Genomic DNA, 17934 nt, shown 5'->3' on the forward strand with positions numbered 1-17934 from the left:
CTTCTTCCACAGCTGCTGAACTTCCTGCCTGCTAGTGCCGGTCTCGGAACCCTAACTGCAACAATTCCTGAAAGATGTTCCTGAACAATCCTATTCCACGAGGAGCAGATGTGGTCTGACTTCGTGTCAGATCCCCCACCTTTGCTGGAAACCTCACTGGCGTCAAGCATCACTAGGGCTTAAATATCTGGAAGCAACAACTAAAAAATTAGCCTAAATGAATTTGGGCTAAATTGGGTGTTCCGAGAAAGAAGAAAATCTAAAAAGAAAGATTCCAGGAAAGTGATGACATTGAGACCAGGCTCTGGTCATTTCCTAATAGAAGATGCAGGATATAAACACATTTCTATTAACACAGGCTAATAAAGTCCCTGAGAACCTACATAAATTAGTTTCAATCTATATTTATATCAATCTATCATCTATCAGCTTTTTTAAATTTTATTTTATTATGTTATGTTAATCACCATACATCATTAGTTTTTGATGTAGTGTTCCATGATTCATTGTTTGCGTATAACACCCAGTGCTCCATGCAGTACGTGCCCTCTTTAATACCCATCACCAGGCTAACCCATCCCCCAACCCCCTCCCCTCTAGAACCCTCAGTTTGTTTCTCAGAGCCCATTGTCTCTCATGGTTCGTCTCCCCTTCCGATTTCCCCCCCTTCATTTTTCCCTTCCTACTATCTTCTTCTTCTTTTTTTTTAACATATAATGTATTGTTTGTTTCAGAGGTACAGGTCTGTGGTTCAGCAGTCTCACACAATTCACAATGCTCACCATAGCACATACCCTCCCCAGTGTCTATCACCCAGCCACCCCATCCCTCCCACCCCCCACCACTCCAACACCCCTCAGTCTGTTTCCTGAGATTAAGAATTCCTCATATCAGTGAGGTCATGTGATACATGTCTTTCTCTGATTGACTTATTTCGCTCAGCATAATACCCTCCAGTTCCATCCACGTTGTTGCAAATGGCAAGATTTCATTTTTTAGCTTCTTAGTCAGACTTATGCTTCAATTCCAGCTGTATTATGTAAAATCCTGTCACCATGAATAAGTTATCGTCTCCTCTGAGACTAAGCTTCTCTACCTCCAAGGATGGGAAGGGGGTAAGTGAGAAAATATAGAATCGCATGCTTATATAAATACTGGCTCAGAAAATGCAGTTGATCATGGCAGCTCTTCACACTGGTACCTACATGGAAGTGATCAAGGGGAGTTTGGATAATTTTTTTTTGTCAGGAGTGCTGGAAAAGAAAATGTCTATCTTGGAAAGGAAGTTGATCTAGATTAGTAGTTTTTAAATCTTTTAAGTAGAATAATTATTTTTCTTTTTTCCAACAAGATCTTGCAAATAAAGCAAGGATTTAAAGTCAGGATTTTATTAAGCAAAATTTTGTAAGTTCAAGGATATAATGGCTAAAAATAAGTCAGTGGGATCGAAAGAAATTATTAAGATGAAAAGGAAATTTTGAAGTCAAGTTATGGATGGCAGTTACAGACTTGATGGCAGCATCTAATTTTTTTCTGAGTTTTTTGGTTGCACAGTATTGAAAAATCTTGACTCATACAGGAAAACAGTTACAAATAAGAACAGTTTAGAGCAACTCAGCCTGCAATCTCAGGATATTTCTCAATTAAATTGTGTTGACAGGAGACTTTTTTCCAAGATCTGCAGAATGCCAAATTAATTTGTGTAAGTCAGTGCATTGGTGGTCTTTGGTATGTTAAAATTTGAAATATAATATTTTTTAGTGTAAGCACTGTTCTTTATTGCACTTTTATTTTTAATTATTATGTTCAATTAGCCAACATCTAGTACATCATTAGTTTCTGATGTAGTGTTCAATGATTCATTAGTTGCGTGTAACACCCAGTGCTCATCACATCACGTGCACTTTTAAAGACTAGTTTAAAAAGTTTTTTGAAAAATGAAACTAGAATCAAGCATTTTTGGAAGCCCTGGGATTCCATGGAATACTACAAGATTTGATGGAGATTCTATGCTTATTCCAAATGTTTAAATCTATGATTCTTCTGTCATTGGCTAGTTAGCACATCTGCCAAAGGTCACTCCCCAAGACACTTCTCACTGTCCACTGAGTGGGTTGAAAACCCTGCTGTACGTTTGCTTTATCCTCTGGTGACTTCTAATGATAAGGCTGGGAGGGTAAAGTGCTCCATGCCTGGCACAGAATTAATGCTCCATTCACAGTTGTTGACATGAACGACCTACTTCTCTCCACCAGGGGTGCCCATCAACCAAGCAAATAACAACTCCGCAGGTTAGAGTTTAATGAGGGAAATAAATCAGTGTGTTGGTCAAGGTATTAGCTTTCTGGATTAGCAGCTAAGTTACTATGCTTCAATAATGGCTCCTGAGCCAGCAAGAAAGCCACGAGGACGGAGGAGGGAGGCTTACAGCCCAGGTGGATGGTGAGTTCAGCAGATGGCACTCAGCTGAATTCCCTCCTCTGGTTTACACAGCCTCAATATCAGTGACAGATGCAAAACAATCCCTCCAAAGTGAGTGAAGTTTATGTCCACTTTTATGACTCATTTCTTTGGTACCTATTGCTCTGCTATGCAATATGTAGGCATACAACAAACTCTTTGTAAATGAATGAAAACCCAAGTCAAATCAGATCTTCTTATTCTAGGTTCGGCTATTGGAGCTGTCAGAGTTCAGCTCAAAGCCCCACCCTGCATCAGACAGGAGGCGGGCCCCAAACTAAGCCCCTTTCACAACGCTGGGGCAGCTATGCTGTCTTAGTTCTGGAAGGTTGCTCATTCGGGGTCTACAGTACTACTATCCCAAATAATTCCAACAAAATAGAGAATGTCCAAAATATAAATACAGATAGTACTGACTGGATATACCTTTCATCATTAGTTAGTTGTGTGTGTGTGTGTGTGTGTGTGTGTGTGTGTGTCCACATGAGTATATACACATGTTCTGCTGTATTCAAATGCCTGGGTCAGGAAGCCGAATTGCCCCAATAACCAAATGACTCACTCCCCTAGAGCATGAATGATGCTCAGCAGTGTGGGAGCAAGGAGCAAACGTTGCCCATGACAACCAAAAGCCATCAGGGTATTTCCGAGACCCAAAATGGCAAAGCACTATTGAGTCTTATTTTTTCTTTCAAAAACAATCGACTCTATAATTTTTTAAACAGTCCAAATATGTAATTTTCATTCACACAATTCCTCTTGTGTTCTATCACACTGAAACTTCAGAAACTTAAAAAAAATCATGAAAATTTTGCTTATTCTTTACTCCCTTGACTCAAATTTCCTTAGCTCAGGAAAATCTTTTCTGTTTCATTCTCTACTTGAATAATAACACATTGCACAGATATTTTTGGATGCTAATCTGTACCTAATGGTTGATGATTCTTCTTCAGTTTCAGAAGAGAAGGTGTAACTGGCACTTACACAGGGGAAACACTGTCAAAGCTGATGTTCCATTCATTCTCCAGCTCAGTTTTGTCCCCATCTCCAGATGTGCATCCTTTAGATGCTTGATTTTACTTTTTACACTTCTTATACTGTCCTGTACAAACAAAATATTGATTTCTGGCCCAGTGCTGGCTCTCATTTATTTCTGATGAAGGCATTCCTACCATCCTGTTTTTCCTTGTGCTTTTCCTCCTGTCAACTGGAATGACTGATTGTATTTTAAATGCCTTCCCTGTTCCTTCTTGCAGTAGAAAGACCTCTCATGCTTAACAATCATCAACACTTCCTTAGCAGTCTTCTTTGAAGGGACTCCAAACCTACAATGACCTTCTCTGAATTTCCGCCAAAATTACAGTCAGTTCACACACTCATCAAGGAGCACTTTGATCAGCAATCCAGCACTGAATTCCTGCTTGCCCCACTGACTGCTTAGCTGCACCTCCGCTGTTCTGAACTGAGCCACCATGTTTGATAAGTGTCTCTTTTATTTTCCACAGAACCCTTCAACGTGTACTGATCAACCTAACCCAGCCAGCGTTTCCACTTCTAAGATCTAAAACTCCTCCTGGTGCAATTCACTCTCTGTGGAGCTTGGCAGGGCATCCCAGACACCCTGACGCAGCAATCTGCTCTCTCATCATGGCTGTGGCCCCACCTCTGGAATATACTGTCATAGCTCCTTACCTGGATTAAAAACTGGAAACCAGCGGTAGAATTCGTTCTTGTAGGGAACGGTGTCAAACTCACTGCACTGCATCTGCCGGAAGGTGGGCGTGTCCGGGCGGCAGGGGTGGACGTTGCACAAACGGTAGCGCTTCCTTTCCCCGGTGCAGTACTTCCCGCCAAACTTGGGTCTACGCAGGACACAGACAAGCTGTTCGTTTCCTTTCCTTAGAGGCTACCATTTTTCCTTCAACATTCCTTGCCATCTGGTCACGCCTGTTCTTCGCCAAACCACGCCCTGCTCTACCCTCAAAACTCACCTTTTACCTAAATTCTTACAATTTTATACATTTTTTGGCTGTTGCTGTTGCCCACGACCATTCAGGCCCAGGTCTATAGTGGCCTAATTTGAAACAGCGTGTGTATCTTTTCTGCTTGTATATCTTCCCGGCCTCTCAAACTCAAAATATTTTTAGTATATGTGCTGCCGAAGCGAGCACTCAAACTCAAAATATACGCCGAGAAGGGATACATCATTTTCCCTCCAAAATCCGCTCCTTCTCTAATTCCTGTTTAGCAAGTTAAAAGTGGTCAGACTGCAGAAGCCTCCATCCTTTGCCTTCCTTTGACCCCATTGTCCATCAGCTGCCCGATCATCAGTCATGTCTTTGCATTTGTTTCCTCCTCCTCATTCCCACAATCACCAAACTAGTCTAATCCTTATCTCTCCTCCTGTCTCCCCTCTGCCCATCTTTGCCCTCATTCAATCTACTCTATGCACATCTGGCTAATTTTTATGATTACCTTAATTACTTTAGTTTCTTGTTTAAAAACCTTTCATGGCACCCAATGACCACAGAACTGAGTCCAGCCTCTTCAGCTTAATATTCAAGGCCCTCATGATCCTGACTTAATTCATCCTAACAACCACTTCCTACCAATGCTTTCAGGACCTAGAATAATGCTATATCTCCATTATGAACTCTTCCTGGATTTCTGCCAGAAATACACTCTTTCTCTTTTTCAATGACACCTGATTGTACCTACTAGATGCACTTCCTATACTTATCACTCCAAAACACAGTTCACTGATGATCCAATCCAAGCTCTATGTCATCTATGGTCTCTAAGTCATACTTTGAGTACAGAAGGCTCTTAATAAACATTCAATCAATAAATAAGTTAATCTTATTTTAGAATAATCCTTCTCAACCTTTTATTTCCTTTGCAATACACACAAGGGCAATAGCAACCTTCCCATCAGGATCAATTATTCACTCAAAAAGGGAGGAGGAAATATAGCAGAACTGCTGTCACAGAAGAGGAGGAACTCTCTGTCCTTTAACAAAGCTCCAAGCAATCTATGTATGTCTTCTTGTCTCCACCTTGCTGCATCTGAAATCAGGAATTGTGTCTACTTTTGCAATGCAGCATAATGGGCTCAAATAGCTTAGGGTTTGAATTCTGCTTTACTTTGTATTATTAGTTAGATGATTTTGAACAAGTTATCTTATTTCTCTGGGCCACAATTTTTTTTTATTTGTGAAATGAGCATAATAGTTCTTATCTCACAAGATGGGAGGACTAAACGAGACAATGCATAAAGATTTAGTAGAGTAGCTAACACAGGGTAAGAGTTCAAAATGACAGCATTGTTGGATTATTATAAATAATAATCAACAAGTATTTATACAATGTACTCAACATCATTTCCAGGGAGGACAGAGTCCAAAAAAAGGTCAACCCATGCCCTGTGTCTCCTAGAAGCTTATAATCTTGAGGAGAAAAAAAAATCATCTATATAATAAATAAGAGAAAATTTAAGAGCAATTATGTATCCCTGACTGTAAGTACAATGTGAGTTTGAAGAAGGAAGAGAATAGTGGAAGTCAGGCTGATTGGAAAGAACTCACGGAACTGTCCTGGAGAATGGCCTTAAAGGATGGATGGAAGTGGCTTCTCAGTGAAAAGGCAGAAAGCATGCAAGTGAGCAGCCTAAATGAAATAATATTCTAAAGGCACGGGAAAGTAGGACATCTTCCCAAAGTGCCCAGCTGACAGAGAGCCAAGATTTAAACCCTTATCTGCTTTAATCCATAGCCTGAGCGCTCATCCACTGTTTTATTGCCGGACCATACAATCTAGGGGGACAGAGACCTCAAACCTTGGCAGTTGGGTTCATTTCTGGTTGCAGTTGTACTTCTCGTGAGGTTCTGCTATACTTTGCTCTCCTTGAATACCTATGAGATTTTTCTATACTTCCCTCCCTCCCTTTCTCAATGTGGCTTGAATAGGCTTCTGTTCCTCGAACATAAAAGAGCTTTGACCAAGACAGTTCACTTTCACTGACTCCATGTAAAAGGTAGTAAGAATTGTCCATGATATCTGAGGTTAGATCGGTTTTCTATTCATGATGATAGAGTGACACTCTATGACTCAGCACCTCTCCAGTTCATTTCCATCCAACAAACATCACTGAAAGCCTTTTACAAGCCCTGCTGGCTTCTCACTAGACACCTGACCAACATCAAGGGTAGAGTCTCAATGTCAGCTGATCATGCACTGGCCTGAATCTATAACCTGAAGCACACAACTGAATCTGAGGCTGTTTTTCCATTGTCATTGTTTTCAACAAACTTAAGCAAACCAGCTACGGAGATCAGACTTGGTCACTCACCTGAGAAGACTCTATGACAAACTGTGGTCTCTAAGATGGGTGTTAGAACCATTTTTCTCATGAGGCCAAGTTAGAGATTCATCCTACAGTTCCTCAACAAAGATGTCCCTTTCTGACCACCACAGATTACTGACCATCCTCCCGAGAGGCTGTAGACAGCGGTGACTGAATACAGAGCACTAACAATAGGTCCCAGAGCAAATCGCCTACATTTCCTGATCTCTAAAATGGAAATCATATTTCTTATCACATGGAAATAACCCATAAAATGAAGATTTTCTGCAAAAATAAGAAATCCCTGGCTTCTAATTTCTGAAGCCACAGAAATCTTGTATTTAAACAAAAGCAACTTTTATCAAAGAGTAAGATTTAAAAACAATTTCATCCAAATTCCTCAAAGGTACACTTATATGTGTGGTAAATGAGAAAAGATATAATAACTACTATAATACCTACCATTTATGGACAATTTAATGTAGTAGGTATTGTGTTAAACTCTTTATATATATTAATTTAATCTTTAGGAGAAATTTATTATGTATTTTTATTAAATATATATAGTGATGTGTATATATACATGCACACATATTACATATAGTAATATATTTATTAATAAAAAGGAGGAGTAATATTTGGAACTGAGATACTGAGGGTATCAGTATCTCATTACAATGAGATTGTAATCACATTTATCATTTGCCTATAAAAAGAAAAAGAGACTCTTACTCTTCAGTGCAGACTAATGAAAATCTAAGTAAAAGAAGCTTAACATATTTTCTACTTACCAGAGGCATCATATGTACACTTCTTAAAAATTTTACTTGGGAACTCATATACCAGGAAATAATGAAGTTAAGAATGTCATATATATTTGGGGGGCACTGGGTGGTTCAGTCAGTTAAGCGTCTGCCTTCAGCTCAGGTCATGATCCTAGGGTTCTGGGATCAAACCCCACATCAGGCTCCCTGCTCAGCGGGGAGTCTGCTTCTCCCTCTCCATCTCCCTCTCCCTCTGCTCATGCTCTCTCTCACTCTCTCTCTCTCTCAAATAAATAAATAAAATCTTTTTTCTAAAATATGAATGTCATATATATTTGGAAAGCAAGGGAATTTAAATTTAATTCATATATAGTAGCATCATACAAATTTAAAATAATGAAAAACTTAAGCACTTTGATTAAAAAATTGAAAGCCGCTTTGTGAAATAACTTCTATGGAACCTTTAATATGGCTAATATGGAAGCTTAAGGTTCATAAAATCCTTATCTAAAACATTCAAAATATTATCCTCAAAAATGTACTATTTTATTAGTTACTTAAGGGAAGAAAATTATTTTTATAAAATTAAACGTTCATTATGATTGAAAGAAAGCTACAGTCTTAGGAACAAAATTGAGTATTAAGTAATCTCTCACTGACGGAGTGATGTTATCTAGAAGGATTTCACTGCATAGTCTCCTAAGACCTTTCACATAGACTATACTCTTGCAAATTTGCTTATTTCTCCAAATGATGGAATCAGCTTACTTACCCAAGTTCTAGTATGCATCCAGTGCCACACCAAAACGAAACAAAACAGAACCATATTTTTAAGAATCTTCTGGTTCCCTTTAGTCTTTAGGAGCCCACTGAATTTCTCCTAAGAGGCTTGGGCTCACTGGCATCACGTTATCCAAGATTGGTCTCTGGCGCTCGTGGAAGGAAGGGAAATAGTTTTGGCCAGACTTACTCAGGATTGTTGCAGAGCCTCTCTGCACTCTGGGCTCCGGCCCCACAGGTCCTGGAACAGTGGGACCAGGGTGACCAGCGGCCCCAGCCCCCAGGAATGCTCTCTGGTTTCTTCCCCACTGTGATACACTTGCCAGCCATACACCACTAGGGAGGGAAGAGGCAGGAGATGCATACGTCATGAAGGTTCCCATAGCAAGCTGAGCCAAGAACCCCAGAAGTCTAAACCCAATTCTCCCGGAGCAAACAGCCTTCCTATGGTCACACAGCATATGGAGAACAAAGAAGGGCTTACAAAAAAATGTCCCCCAAGAGTCTTGGGTTTTAGAATCAGACAATGTCAGGGACCGAAGGGATCTTTATGCTGCCTTGTTGCAGTCAGCCAATTCGGTGAGGTTGGCAGAAGGCATGCCAGAAGGCAAATCCACACACCGCTTCCTTCACTGAGAAAGTCTTCCTGTGACGTGCACGGCGGCTCAGTCTGCTTAGTAACACAGTTGTTTTGTAATGTAATTGATTTACTTTTTGCTGCAAGCTCCTTATCTTGCTGCAGACCATAAACAAACATTTTGCAGACTGACATTGAGATAACATTTCTCTGTAGCCTCTGTGGGTATCTCATGTCGGCAGCAGATACCTCATCCTCTTGCAGAAAGTCCACTCATTGCCAAAAAACACTAGTTGAAGTTCTTTCTAATATCGAGAACAATTTTTGCTTCCCTGTTAACTCTATCTGTTGTTTGCAGTTCTAGCTGTGGCTCAGAAAAAATTCCTCTCTCTTCAAGGCCATCCTCCCACAACTGTCAGTTTAAGAAGGCGAACATACAAAAAAGAAAGAAAAGACAATGCAACTTGGTTGTTTGAGGATTTGGGCATGTTTTCTCTGCTGGCCTCCTTTTCCTCATTATTTCTGGTCACTGTGTATTGTGACCAAGTTCTATAATCTTGGTGATGGATCATGCCACTCTTAAGCTGCATAAAAATACACATTAAATGTCTGCATCTTAGGCTCACAACAAGCTCAACTGGTCTTGCTGAGCAGCACACATGACCCTGCTCTCAAGCAGTCTGCAGGATTTCTATCATCTGAATTCTTGGGTGTCTGGCTTTCCTCCTCAGTTAAATGGGCAGAATTTCAAGAAATGTAGTCTGATCAGATGATGAGAATGAAGATAACAAGTGGCTCAAATGCAGCATCTTTGGAAGGCAGAAGCCACTGGCTTGCCTTTTCAGTTTTTAACATGGAGGGGGGAAGAAGTCAAAATGAAGGGTGATAATAAGCTCAGCAGATGTTATTGGCCATAAAATCTGCAGACGTTCATCAAGAAAAGATGGGACAGATGTTTTGCAAGTGAAGTGTGGGACTGGGCCTCAGCCCTCTCTCCTTCACGGTTTCCGATGAAAGCTCAAAAGGCGTCATGGAAGTAGAATCCTTCTCCCTGGCTAGTCTGATTGTGTGACCTCCATTCACCCAGACAGCTGCTCTCCAGGGCCCTCTCCCTGTTCCTCCCAAGAACCCTGGGCCCACCCCACTCCCACCTTCCTTCCTCAGCCCAACACATCACCTTCTTCTCACCACATCGGGTCCCATCTGCAGCGGCATCCAGCTTAGAGCGACAAAAGCCTTTCACTGAGCACCACAGGGTCTGACAGACATTCTGGAAAACAAGTATGAAACTGTACTCTTTGGGATTTTCAACACTTGCACAAAAGCATTTCTACAGGGATGGTGAAATATACACTCGGTCACCCACAGACTCACAATGATGCTGCTGTTGGCAGTGAGCAAGAGTGAGAAGAAGGGCTCATTCAAGAACTCTTGATTCAAACTTAATTTGGGCTTTGCCATCATTCATACACAGTGGTATGGTCTACTAAGCAATAAGAAAATAGGAGATAAAACGCATTTCCTAGGAATGGAGACTAATTTCTGTATGGGTGACACAGCATCAGTGACCTCAGGCAGGGTAACTGGTGACAGCAACCATCAAGGGCCAAAGCAAACTATGCACAAAGGACTCTGATTACAAACAGTTGGGCGGTTATAACTTGAGCCTGCTCACTGAAGGAAACGGAAACTATTCGACTTAGACAGCCTAAGCTTATTTACTTATGACTCAGGTAGCCAGCTTGTTTTATCTGCCAGGGAGTGAAACGGGTCTTCCCTATTGTTTCTCCTCCTACAGTAGGAACAAGGGAAAGTTGACAAGATTCTTACATATCATCAGAAATGGCTCCACTGCTCCTATCCACCTTTTAGTCTTTCTTCTATCCACCCATCATCCATCATTCCATCTATTTAACTATGTTCTAGATTCAGTGGTTTTTAAAATAAGATTTCATATCTTTACACAATTTTAGAGAATTCTCAATCTTGATCTAAGTTTTGCCTCTCCCTGATTACCGCTGTTCTCTCCTGGAACTCTTAACTGCTGCTCATGAGCTTTCCCATTCTGTCCTTCACATCTCAACTTCACTTTTATATTTTTGAACTGTCCATTTTCTTGTATATAGAAGTTGAAAAAGTCTGGTTTTCCATCATGCAACTCTGGGAAATACTCAAGTGAGATGGGAGGTAATTTTCTCAACTCTAAATTCCAGCTGATTGATTTTCTCTTCAACTGTGTCAAGTCTGCTGTCTAATCCAAACACTGAATTTATTATTTTTATGTATTTATTTATTTATTTTAAAGATTTTATTTGTTTATTTGAGAGAGAATGAGATAGAGAGAGAGCATGAGAGGGGGGAGGGTCAGAGGGAGAAGCAGACTCCCTGCCGAGCAGGGAGCCCGATGCGGGACTTGATCCCGGAACTCCAGGATCATGACCTGAGCCGAAGGCAGTCACTTAACCAACTGAGCCACCCAGGCGTCCCCAAACACTGAATTTAAAATCAGTGACCATATTTTTCATTTCTAGAGGCTGTAACTGTTTTTGATATATACCTTACAAATATCTTCTAGTGTATTTTTCCTTTTCTCAAATGTAACTCTTCTTTTATGCATTCATTTTATTATCCTTACCTAAAATATTCACTTATCCTAAGTCATTGATGGTTTATCTCTCTTCACTTAGCTGTAGATTGTTTTAAATTTTGAATTAGAAGACGAATGATAAATTCATCTAATCAGAAGCTTTATCTATTGGAGATTTTTCTGCATCTTAGCTGAGCATTGGTTTCTCCAAGGCAGGTTTTTAATCTTTGTTTCTACCAGGTGTCCCATGGTTTTACCAGGTCAGAAATATGTTTATCTTAAATTTTTTTGGCATAAGGGTTCTCTGTTTCAGGATTCTTTTCCTTTAGTGCCTACAGTTCTCAGTTTACGCCACTTCAAAGAATGAAGAAGTAGATCAGATGAAGAGTGGTGGACAGCAGAACAAAGTTTATTGGGGATAGTACAAAGCTCCCGAAGAGGGAGGGGAGCAGAGAGGGTTGGCATTTTGGCGTTTAAATCTAGGGGTTTTTATGAGATTGTTGGCAGGCTGTCTTCATCTGATTAACCTTCCTTGTGCCTGTCACCCAATCAGGTTTTTGTCTACATGCTCATCTACTTCTCAGGCAGTTGTTTGCGTGGGAAAGGGTAGAGGTCTCCTTTCAGGGTGGTGGACAATAACAACATGGGGTCTTTTTCCTTTTAATGGTAGTTTCCCCTGGGGGAGAGGGGTGGGCCTTGCCCGTCTGCCTTTCTTCCGACTATCCTCCATTACAACCACACGAGAGTATAAATTTGAACTCAAAATCAGTGAGGCTGGCCTGTGGTCAAGTATTTGCTAGTGAGAAAGTTATCTACCAGCATCCCTCCCCCTCAAAACCCAAGCTGAGATAAAAGATGCTTCTCTGCCATCTTTACCTTTGTTGCCAATGAGTTCTTCTAGCTCCCCTCTCCTCAAGTCCCCCAGCTTTGTGTAAGGGTCTCAATTCCAACTCCCTGCCTTGCTCCAGGGGTGCATGTCATCATTTGTTGCCACTGGATGTTAAAATTAAGGCTCTCTGGTTTTCTCCCCATCAGCCTCAACGTGCTTATCACTCCCTTCTTTAGTTTTTTTCCCCCCCGAGGATTTTTTTTAAACTTTCTTATAATTTCATTATGCATTTATAAAGAATGATGTGCTAGGTAAAGGGTACACAAACACTGTACTGTTTTTCCAACTTTTTTGAGTTGTAAACTGTTTCAAGATAAAAAAAAGGGCTTTAACAAAGAAGGTTAATATTGTATTCTCTGGTATTTTAGTTTTTTTTTTCTTTACTGAAAAGAATTAGGTTATCTTGGCTGCAATATGCAGGAATCTGAAGTCTTCATTCATCTCAAGTCTTCGCTCTACTTATCTATGTGCCAGGCCCTGCTGAATGTCAGGAATGAAAGGTTCCCTCAGAGTGAGGTGAGGGCACAGATAAATAGAAAGCAACTATAATATCATCTAATAAAGTCTTTGTCCAAGAAAACACAGAATAGAATGCAAAATGATGTTTAAGCTGAGCTCCAAATGATGAATAGGAGGGATGGTGCAGAGGAACCAGAGCATACAGAGCTCAGGAGGTGGTGGAAAACCCACAGCACTTTTAGGGATTGAGGCTGTTCAGTACATGGATAAACACAGAGCCATGAAACAGTAATTGACCAGAGGTAATCAGGGTGATCTGTGTCCAGTAAACCACAGGATACCCTGGAAAATCCTTACCTTTGTAAAACATCTAAAATTGTGGGTAGAAATATTTTAAATGCATTCCTGAGTTGGCAAGAAGGTAAGAGAAATCCTCAGAGGCTAAAAATGTAGCAAAAATGTTGGAGATCTAGAAATACAAACCTGGTCACTTAGACTTTAGTTTTAATGGTCACCTGAGTACTGGAGACAATGACCTGGGCCTGAGTAGCATGGAAAGTTGGACTGGAGACCTCATAAAGACTGTAACCCCAAAGGACTAGCCCTGTGTGAAATGGTGAACTAAGAGAAACCTGGGGACACAGCTGGGAAACGTGTCTGTTTTGATTTTAACTCTAGAAGGCATGGTAAATGTTACCCCTGAGAGTTTGTACCCATGTTGGCCCTCACACAACTCTTGTAGTCAAACAACATCTAACCAATAATTTATTTTAACTGACCCCAAATTCTCTCTGGAAGAATGTGCCAGCCATCTCAGCCTTAAAGAATAACTTGATAGGAAGTTTCACAACCAACAGCTTACAATAAAAACAAAAATCAAGACAAGGAAACCATCTATAATAAGAGAGACCTACAAAAAAATCCCAAATAGGAGAAACAGTTCCACATAGACTTAGGATTCTGGAATTATGCAACATAAATGGCAAAATAAATGTCTCAAATATAAATAAAAAATAAAAGATCATATTGAAAATCTGAATTAGAAACAAGAAACCGTAACAGAGAAAAATTAGAAAAATAACCAAATAAACTGTCAAAAGTAAAAAAACAAAACAAAACATAAATAAGATTAAGAAGTCAACAGACAGCTTAAATAGAGGAGTAGTTATACCTAAAGAGAGACCTAGTGAGTCAAAAGATAAATAAATTACACAAAATGCAGAAATATAAAGGGACAAAAAATATGAAGGTGAGGTCCCAAAATATGGAAGATTAGTGATAAAGACCAACATACACGCAGGTAGAACTCTGGGTTACAGAATGGAGGATTAAAACAGTATTTTAAGAGATAAGGCCAGAGAACAAGAGATGGGATGAATCCTGAGGCCCCTTTTAAGCCATTTTAGAGAATGTAAACTTCATCGTAGGGAATGGGGTGACTGAAATATTTTAATCAGAGAGGAACACAATCCAGTTTCCATTTACAAAGGTCACTTTGGCTGCATTTGGGGGATGGATCAGAGTTGAGAGAAGTCGTCAAACTCCAGGAAAGGAGAGCAGTGGGAGAACTATTGCAGTCACCTAGGACTTGGTGGATTTTAGAGATATTCAGGAGGTAGAATTGGCATAACTTGGGAACGAGTTAGGAGGGAGGGGTCAGGAGTTTTTGCACCAACTTGACCTTCTCTATTAAGTCTTGCTCATTGTGTTTAAGCACAGTTACTAACTGCCTCCTCAAAAGGTCTTTCTACATGTCTTTTTGTGTATTGATCTCACTGTATTGAAATTGTTCTGTCTGCCTCCTCCACCAGACCACAAGCTCCTCAAGGTCAGACAACTTATCTTACTAATTTCTGCGGGCTAATCTTTTTCATCTCACTCAGTACACGGCACCAAATCTGGAAGGGGTTCAATGGGTCTTGCCTCGCCCATGTCTATGTGTTAACACTGGCACCTTCACTCTGAAAGGGATGCATTCAGAGAATAGGCCAGACTCAGATCACAAAGGAATGCCACACAAAGGAGTTGGGACTTCATCCTGTGGTCAGTGGACCCTAAGAGCGGAGCTGAGCTGTGGTTAGATCTGTGTTGTTTTGAAATAACCTGAGCAACAATTTGAATGGGGGGAGACTAGGTAATTACAATCGCCAAGGAGAGAAAATGAGAGACTGAATCAAGACAGGACAGTGGGAATGAAGACAACAGGGCAGAGCCACAAACTCTTTGGGATGTTAAATGTCAGGGCTTGACTTAACATTTGGATATTAAGGGGTGCCTGGGTGACTCAGTCAGTTAGGCATCTGACTCTTGATTTCAGCTTGGGCCGTGATCTCAGGGTGGTGAAATGGAGCCCCACATTGGGCTCCATGCTCAGCAGAATCTGCTTATCCCTCTTCCTCTGCTCCCCCCTTCTCTCTCTCAATCTCAAATAATAAATAGACAAAATCTTTTTTAAAAATTTGGATTTTAAAAATTAAGGAGAAGAATGAATTGGGATGAATCTTATTCCTACTTTGGGATCTGGGGGTTCTCTACAACCAGATGAAAATTCAGGAAAGGGAGCAACTTTAGGTTACTATGGAGTCTACAGGTGTGGATCACTGTGATTCCTGAAAATCACTATAAAATGTTCTTCACCACTTGCAAAGGATTGCTGTCTCCACAGAATACCAAGGAGGCACGGTCAAGGAATGTAAATGACTCCAACTTCACACCTTCTGTCTTACAAACACCTTGCCATGAATAGAAGGTTTCTATTTCTGTGTCTGGTTCTTTGGATTACCAAATATTTCCCTGACCCCTCCTTCAGCATGCTAGAGATCTCAAGCCCGGTACACACCCACCAGAGGCACCAAGATACCCAACACTTACTTCTACTTCCTGGCAGAAGGTGGCATTGGGGCCATACTGCAGTTGGCATTGATGGTGGACATCATAGATCACTCCAGGGGCAATGACCTTGGACTTCAAGCCTTTCTTTTGGGGGATGTCATCAAGACAAAACCCCCAGCCCCGGCTGAAAACAAGTTATCAGAAAGGAGAACAGTCGCTTATGATTTCCTTTGTCTTTAGTGTTTTATTCAACAGAAACCTCCATCCCTGTGGTTAACTCTTTGTCCTTCAAAACAACTTTATTTCCACAAGGCACAGAACCCTCCAGGCACAAGATGTAGGAATGGCCTAAAAGGAAATTAAATCATACCCCACACTGTTACTTCAGCTGTGAGCCAGGAAATACAAGCGGGAGAGTAAAATAACATCATCAGAGGGGTTTCAGAGACCACTCGAAACATATCCCAGCTGTTCCTGCCAGTGCCCGGGGACTTACACACTCAGATCATAAAGAGCCTCCCTGAGCGGGAGCAAGCAACGGGACGGCACGTTCACCTGGCGAGGTGGGAAGGCAGGACCCACCTACATCTCAGGGGCAGAGAGCAGAAGTGAAATCCCCCCTTCTGATGCCACCTGATCCGATGATCTGTGAGAGGAATGGAGACTTCTCCAGGCCTCAGGTAAAACTCCAATGGACTTCCAGTTTCAAGAGCGCCAAGTCAGGCCGTCCTGAAACGTGCTGTCACTTACTCCAGGAAGCGGGTGATGTACTCCTTGCTGCACTTGGACCACGTCAGTGGGGTGGGGTTGTACTGGAGCTGGCGGGACATGATGTATGGGTGCCTGCCCACGGGCTCACAGTCATTCTCCTTCCCGTCATGCTGGATGCCGAAGCTGCAGGAGGGCACAAAACACAAGAGTATTAAGGAGGCGGGGGCATGAAACAGGGAGAAAACTACAGTCTCTCCAAGGTGAAAATTACCCACCGAGAGCCACTTTTGTGCAGAATGCACCTGTTTACAAAGTGGGACTCCGAAGCTGGAGAGGGATAACTAATTTTGAACTAAAAAGCACAGGAAACATTTTAAGCCTATGCAACCATGGGAACCATGCGGCTAATTCAAAAACTTCTGTTTGGCTGAGAGCTCCCAGTTCAGCTTTCTAGGAGTCTGGAGGAAGGAGGGCAAATCCTGCCTCAAGCCATCTTCTTCCTCCGGCTTCAGCGACCACAGCACCAAACACCCAAACCTTCCTTCTCCCTTTCATTATCATGTAAGGAAGGGCATGGAAAGGACAGCCTATGAGAGACTTTGTCAAAGGCCACAAGCTTTGAGTGACTGAGTTTCTTTTGAGTATTGTCACAGGAGTCCCCCAGGATCGGACGCATTAGGGACGCCTCCCGGGTCAGTGGTCAGAGCAGGGGTTTCACAGACAGATGATCTGGAGGGTACCAACTCCACCACTTAATGATCTGGGAGCTCCACTCCTGGAAAATGCAGAGATCATCACAATGCTGGGGTCAGATCTGAATGGAAGAGTCTGAAAACCACTTAGCGAGGCCTGGCATATAACAAGGGCTCTGTGAATAATGGAAATCCTTTATTGTTGTTTTGATCCTTGTCTAACTTCTTCTAAAACATCACAGAGCTCGTGAGTGGTAAAATCAGGTCCTCTGCTCGATCAGCGTTCTTACCCACGTCTTGCTCGCCCTGCTCCCTGGCCTCCCCCTGCCAGAGCTGACCAGGTGAAGCAGCCTTGAACGCCCCGACAGAGCTCGCCCACCATGGCAAGGGGTGCTGGGGACTCAGAAGCGGACTCAGAAGTGTCCATTTATAAGCTGAGTCCTCAGGATCGCCCCAAGATCGCCTTGCCTGCAGAGGTCCCCACAAGAACTCTCTTCACTGGGATCTGCTGATGGCACACTTGTATCCCAGCCTGTTGGCTCAAATTTCCAAATCTGAACAGAGGGGAAGTATGACCTTTTACTCTGCTAGTGAAATTCAACCCCTCTGACAGGGAAGCTCATATGTAACTTTAATAAAATCTCCTGATCCACATTAGCAACTCTTACAGAGAATAGTCTTGGGGGGATTTAAAGGTTTCTTGTATTTTGCTTAATGCATTATGATGTTATCGACTTACTTCCAGACTCTGATCACATTCCACGTAAGTACAAAATTCACAAAGGAATCAGAGAATTAATCTACAAAACTCTTCTCACTCAGCCGCAACAAATGTGACTCA

General features: G+C 41.6%; 1 protein-coding gene across 5 annotated transcripts in view; it reads right to left on the minus strand.

Annotated features, from left to right (window-relative positions):
* The window catches only part of LOC118006572 (A disintegrin and metalloproteinase with thrombospondin motifs 12-like), a 298824-nt gene that overhangs the window by 86354 nt on the left and 194536 nt on the right, over nucleotides 1–17934 (minus strand). For 3 of the 5 annotated variants that reach the window (XM_034999292.1, XM_034999293.1, XM_034999294.1), the window contains exons 8-12: nucleotides 16441–16584; nucleotides 15730–15874; nucleotides 10101–10193; nucleotides 8537–8682; nucleotides 4153–4322 (exon numbers count right to left, since the gene is read on the minus strand). In XM_034999292.1, the coding sequence (XP_034855183.1) occupies nucleotides 4153–4322; nucleotides 8537–8682; nucleotides 10101–10193; nucleotides 15730–15874; nucleotides 16441–16584 (698 nt within the window). Of the gene's footprint in view, nucleotides 1–4152; nucleotides 4323–8151; nucleotides 8683–10100; nucleotides 10194–15729; nucleotides 15875–16440; nucleotides 16585–17934 lie in introns of those variants that run through there. The other 2 variants (XM_034999295.1, XM_034999297.1) reach the window with 2 other exon arrangements.

This window comes from Mirounga leonina, unplaced genomic scaffold, assembly GCF_011800145.1.
Source record: "Mirounga leonina isolate KUSES-001 unplaced genomic scaffold, KU_Mleo_1.0 Mir_97, whole genome shotgun sequence".
In the NCBI taxonomy this organism is placed as follows: domain Eukaryota; kingdom Metazoa; phylum Chordata; class Mammalia; order Carnivora; family Phocidae; genus Mirounga; species Mirounga leonina.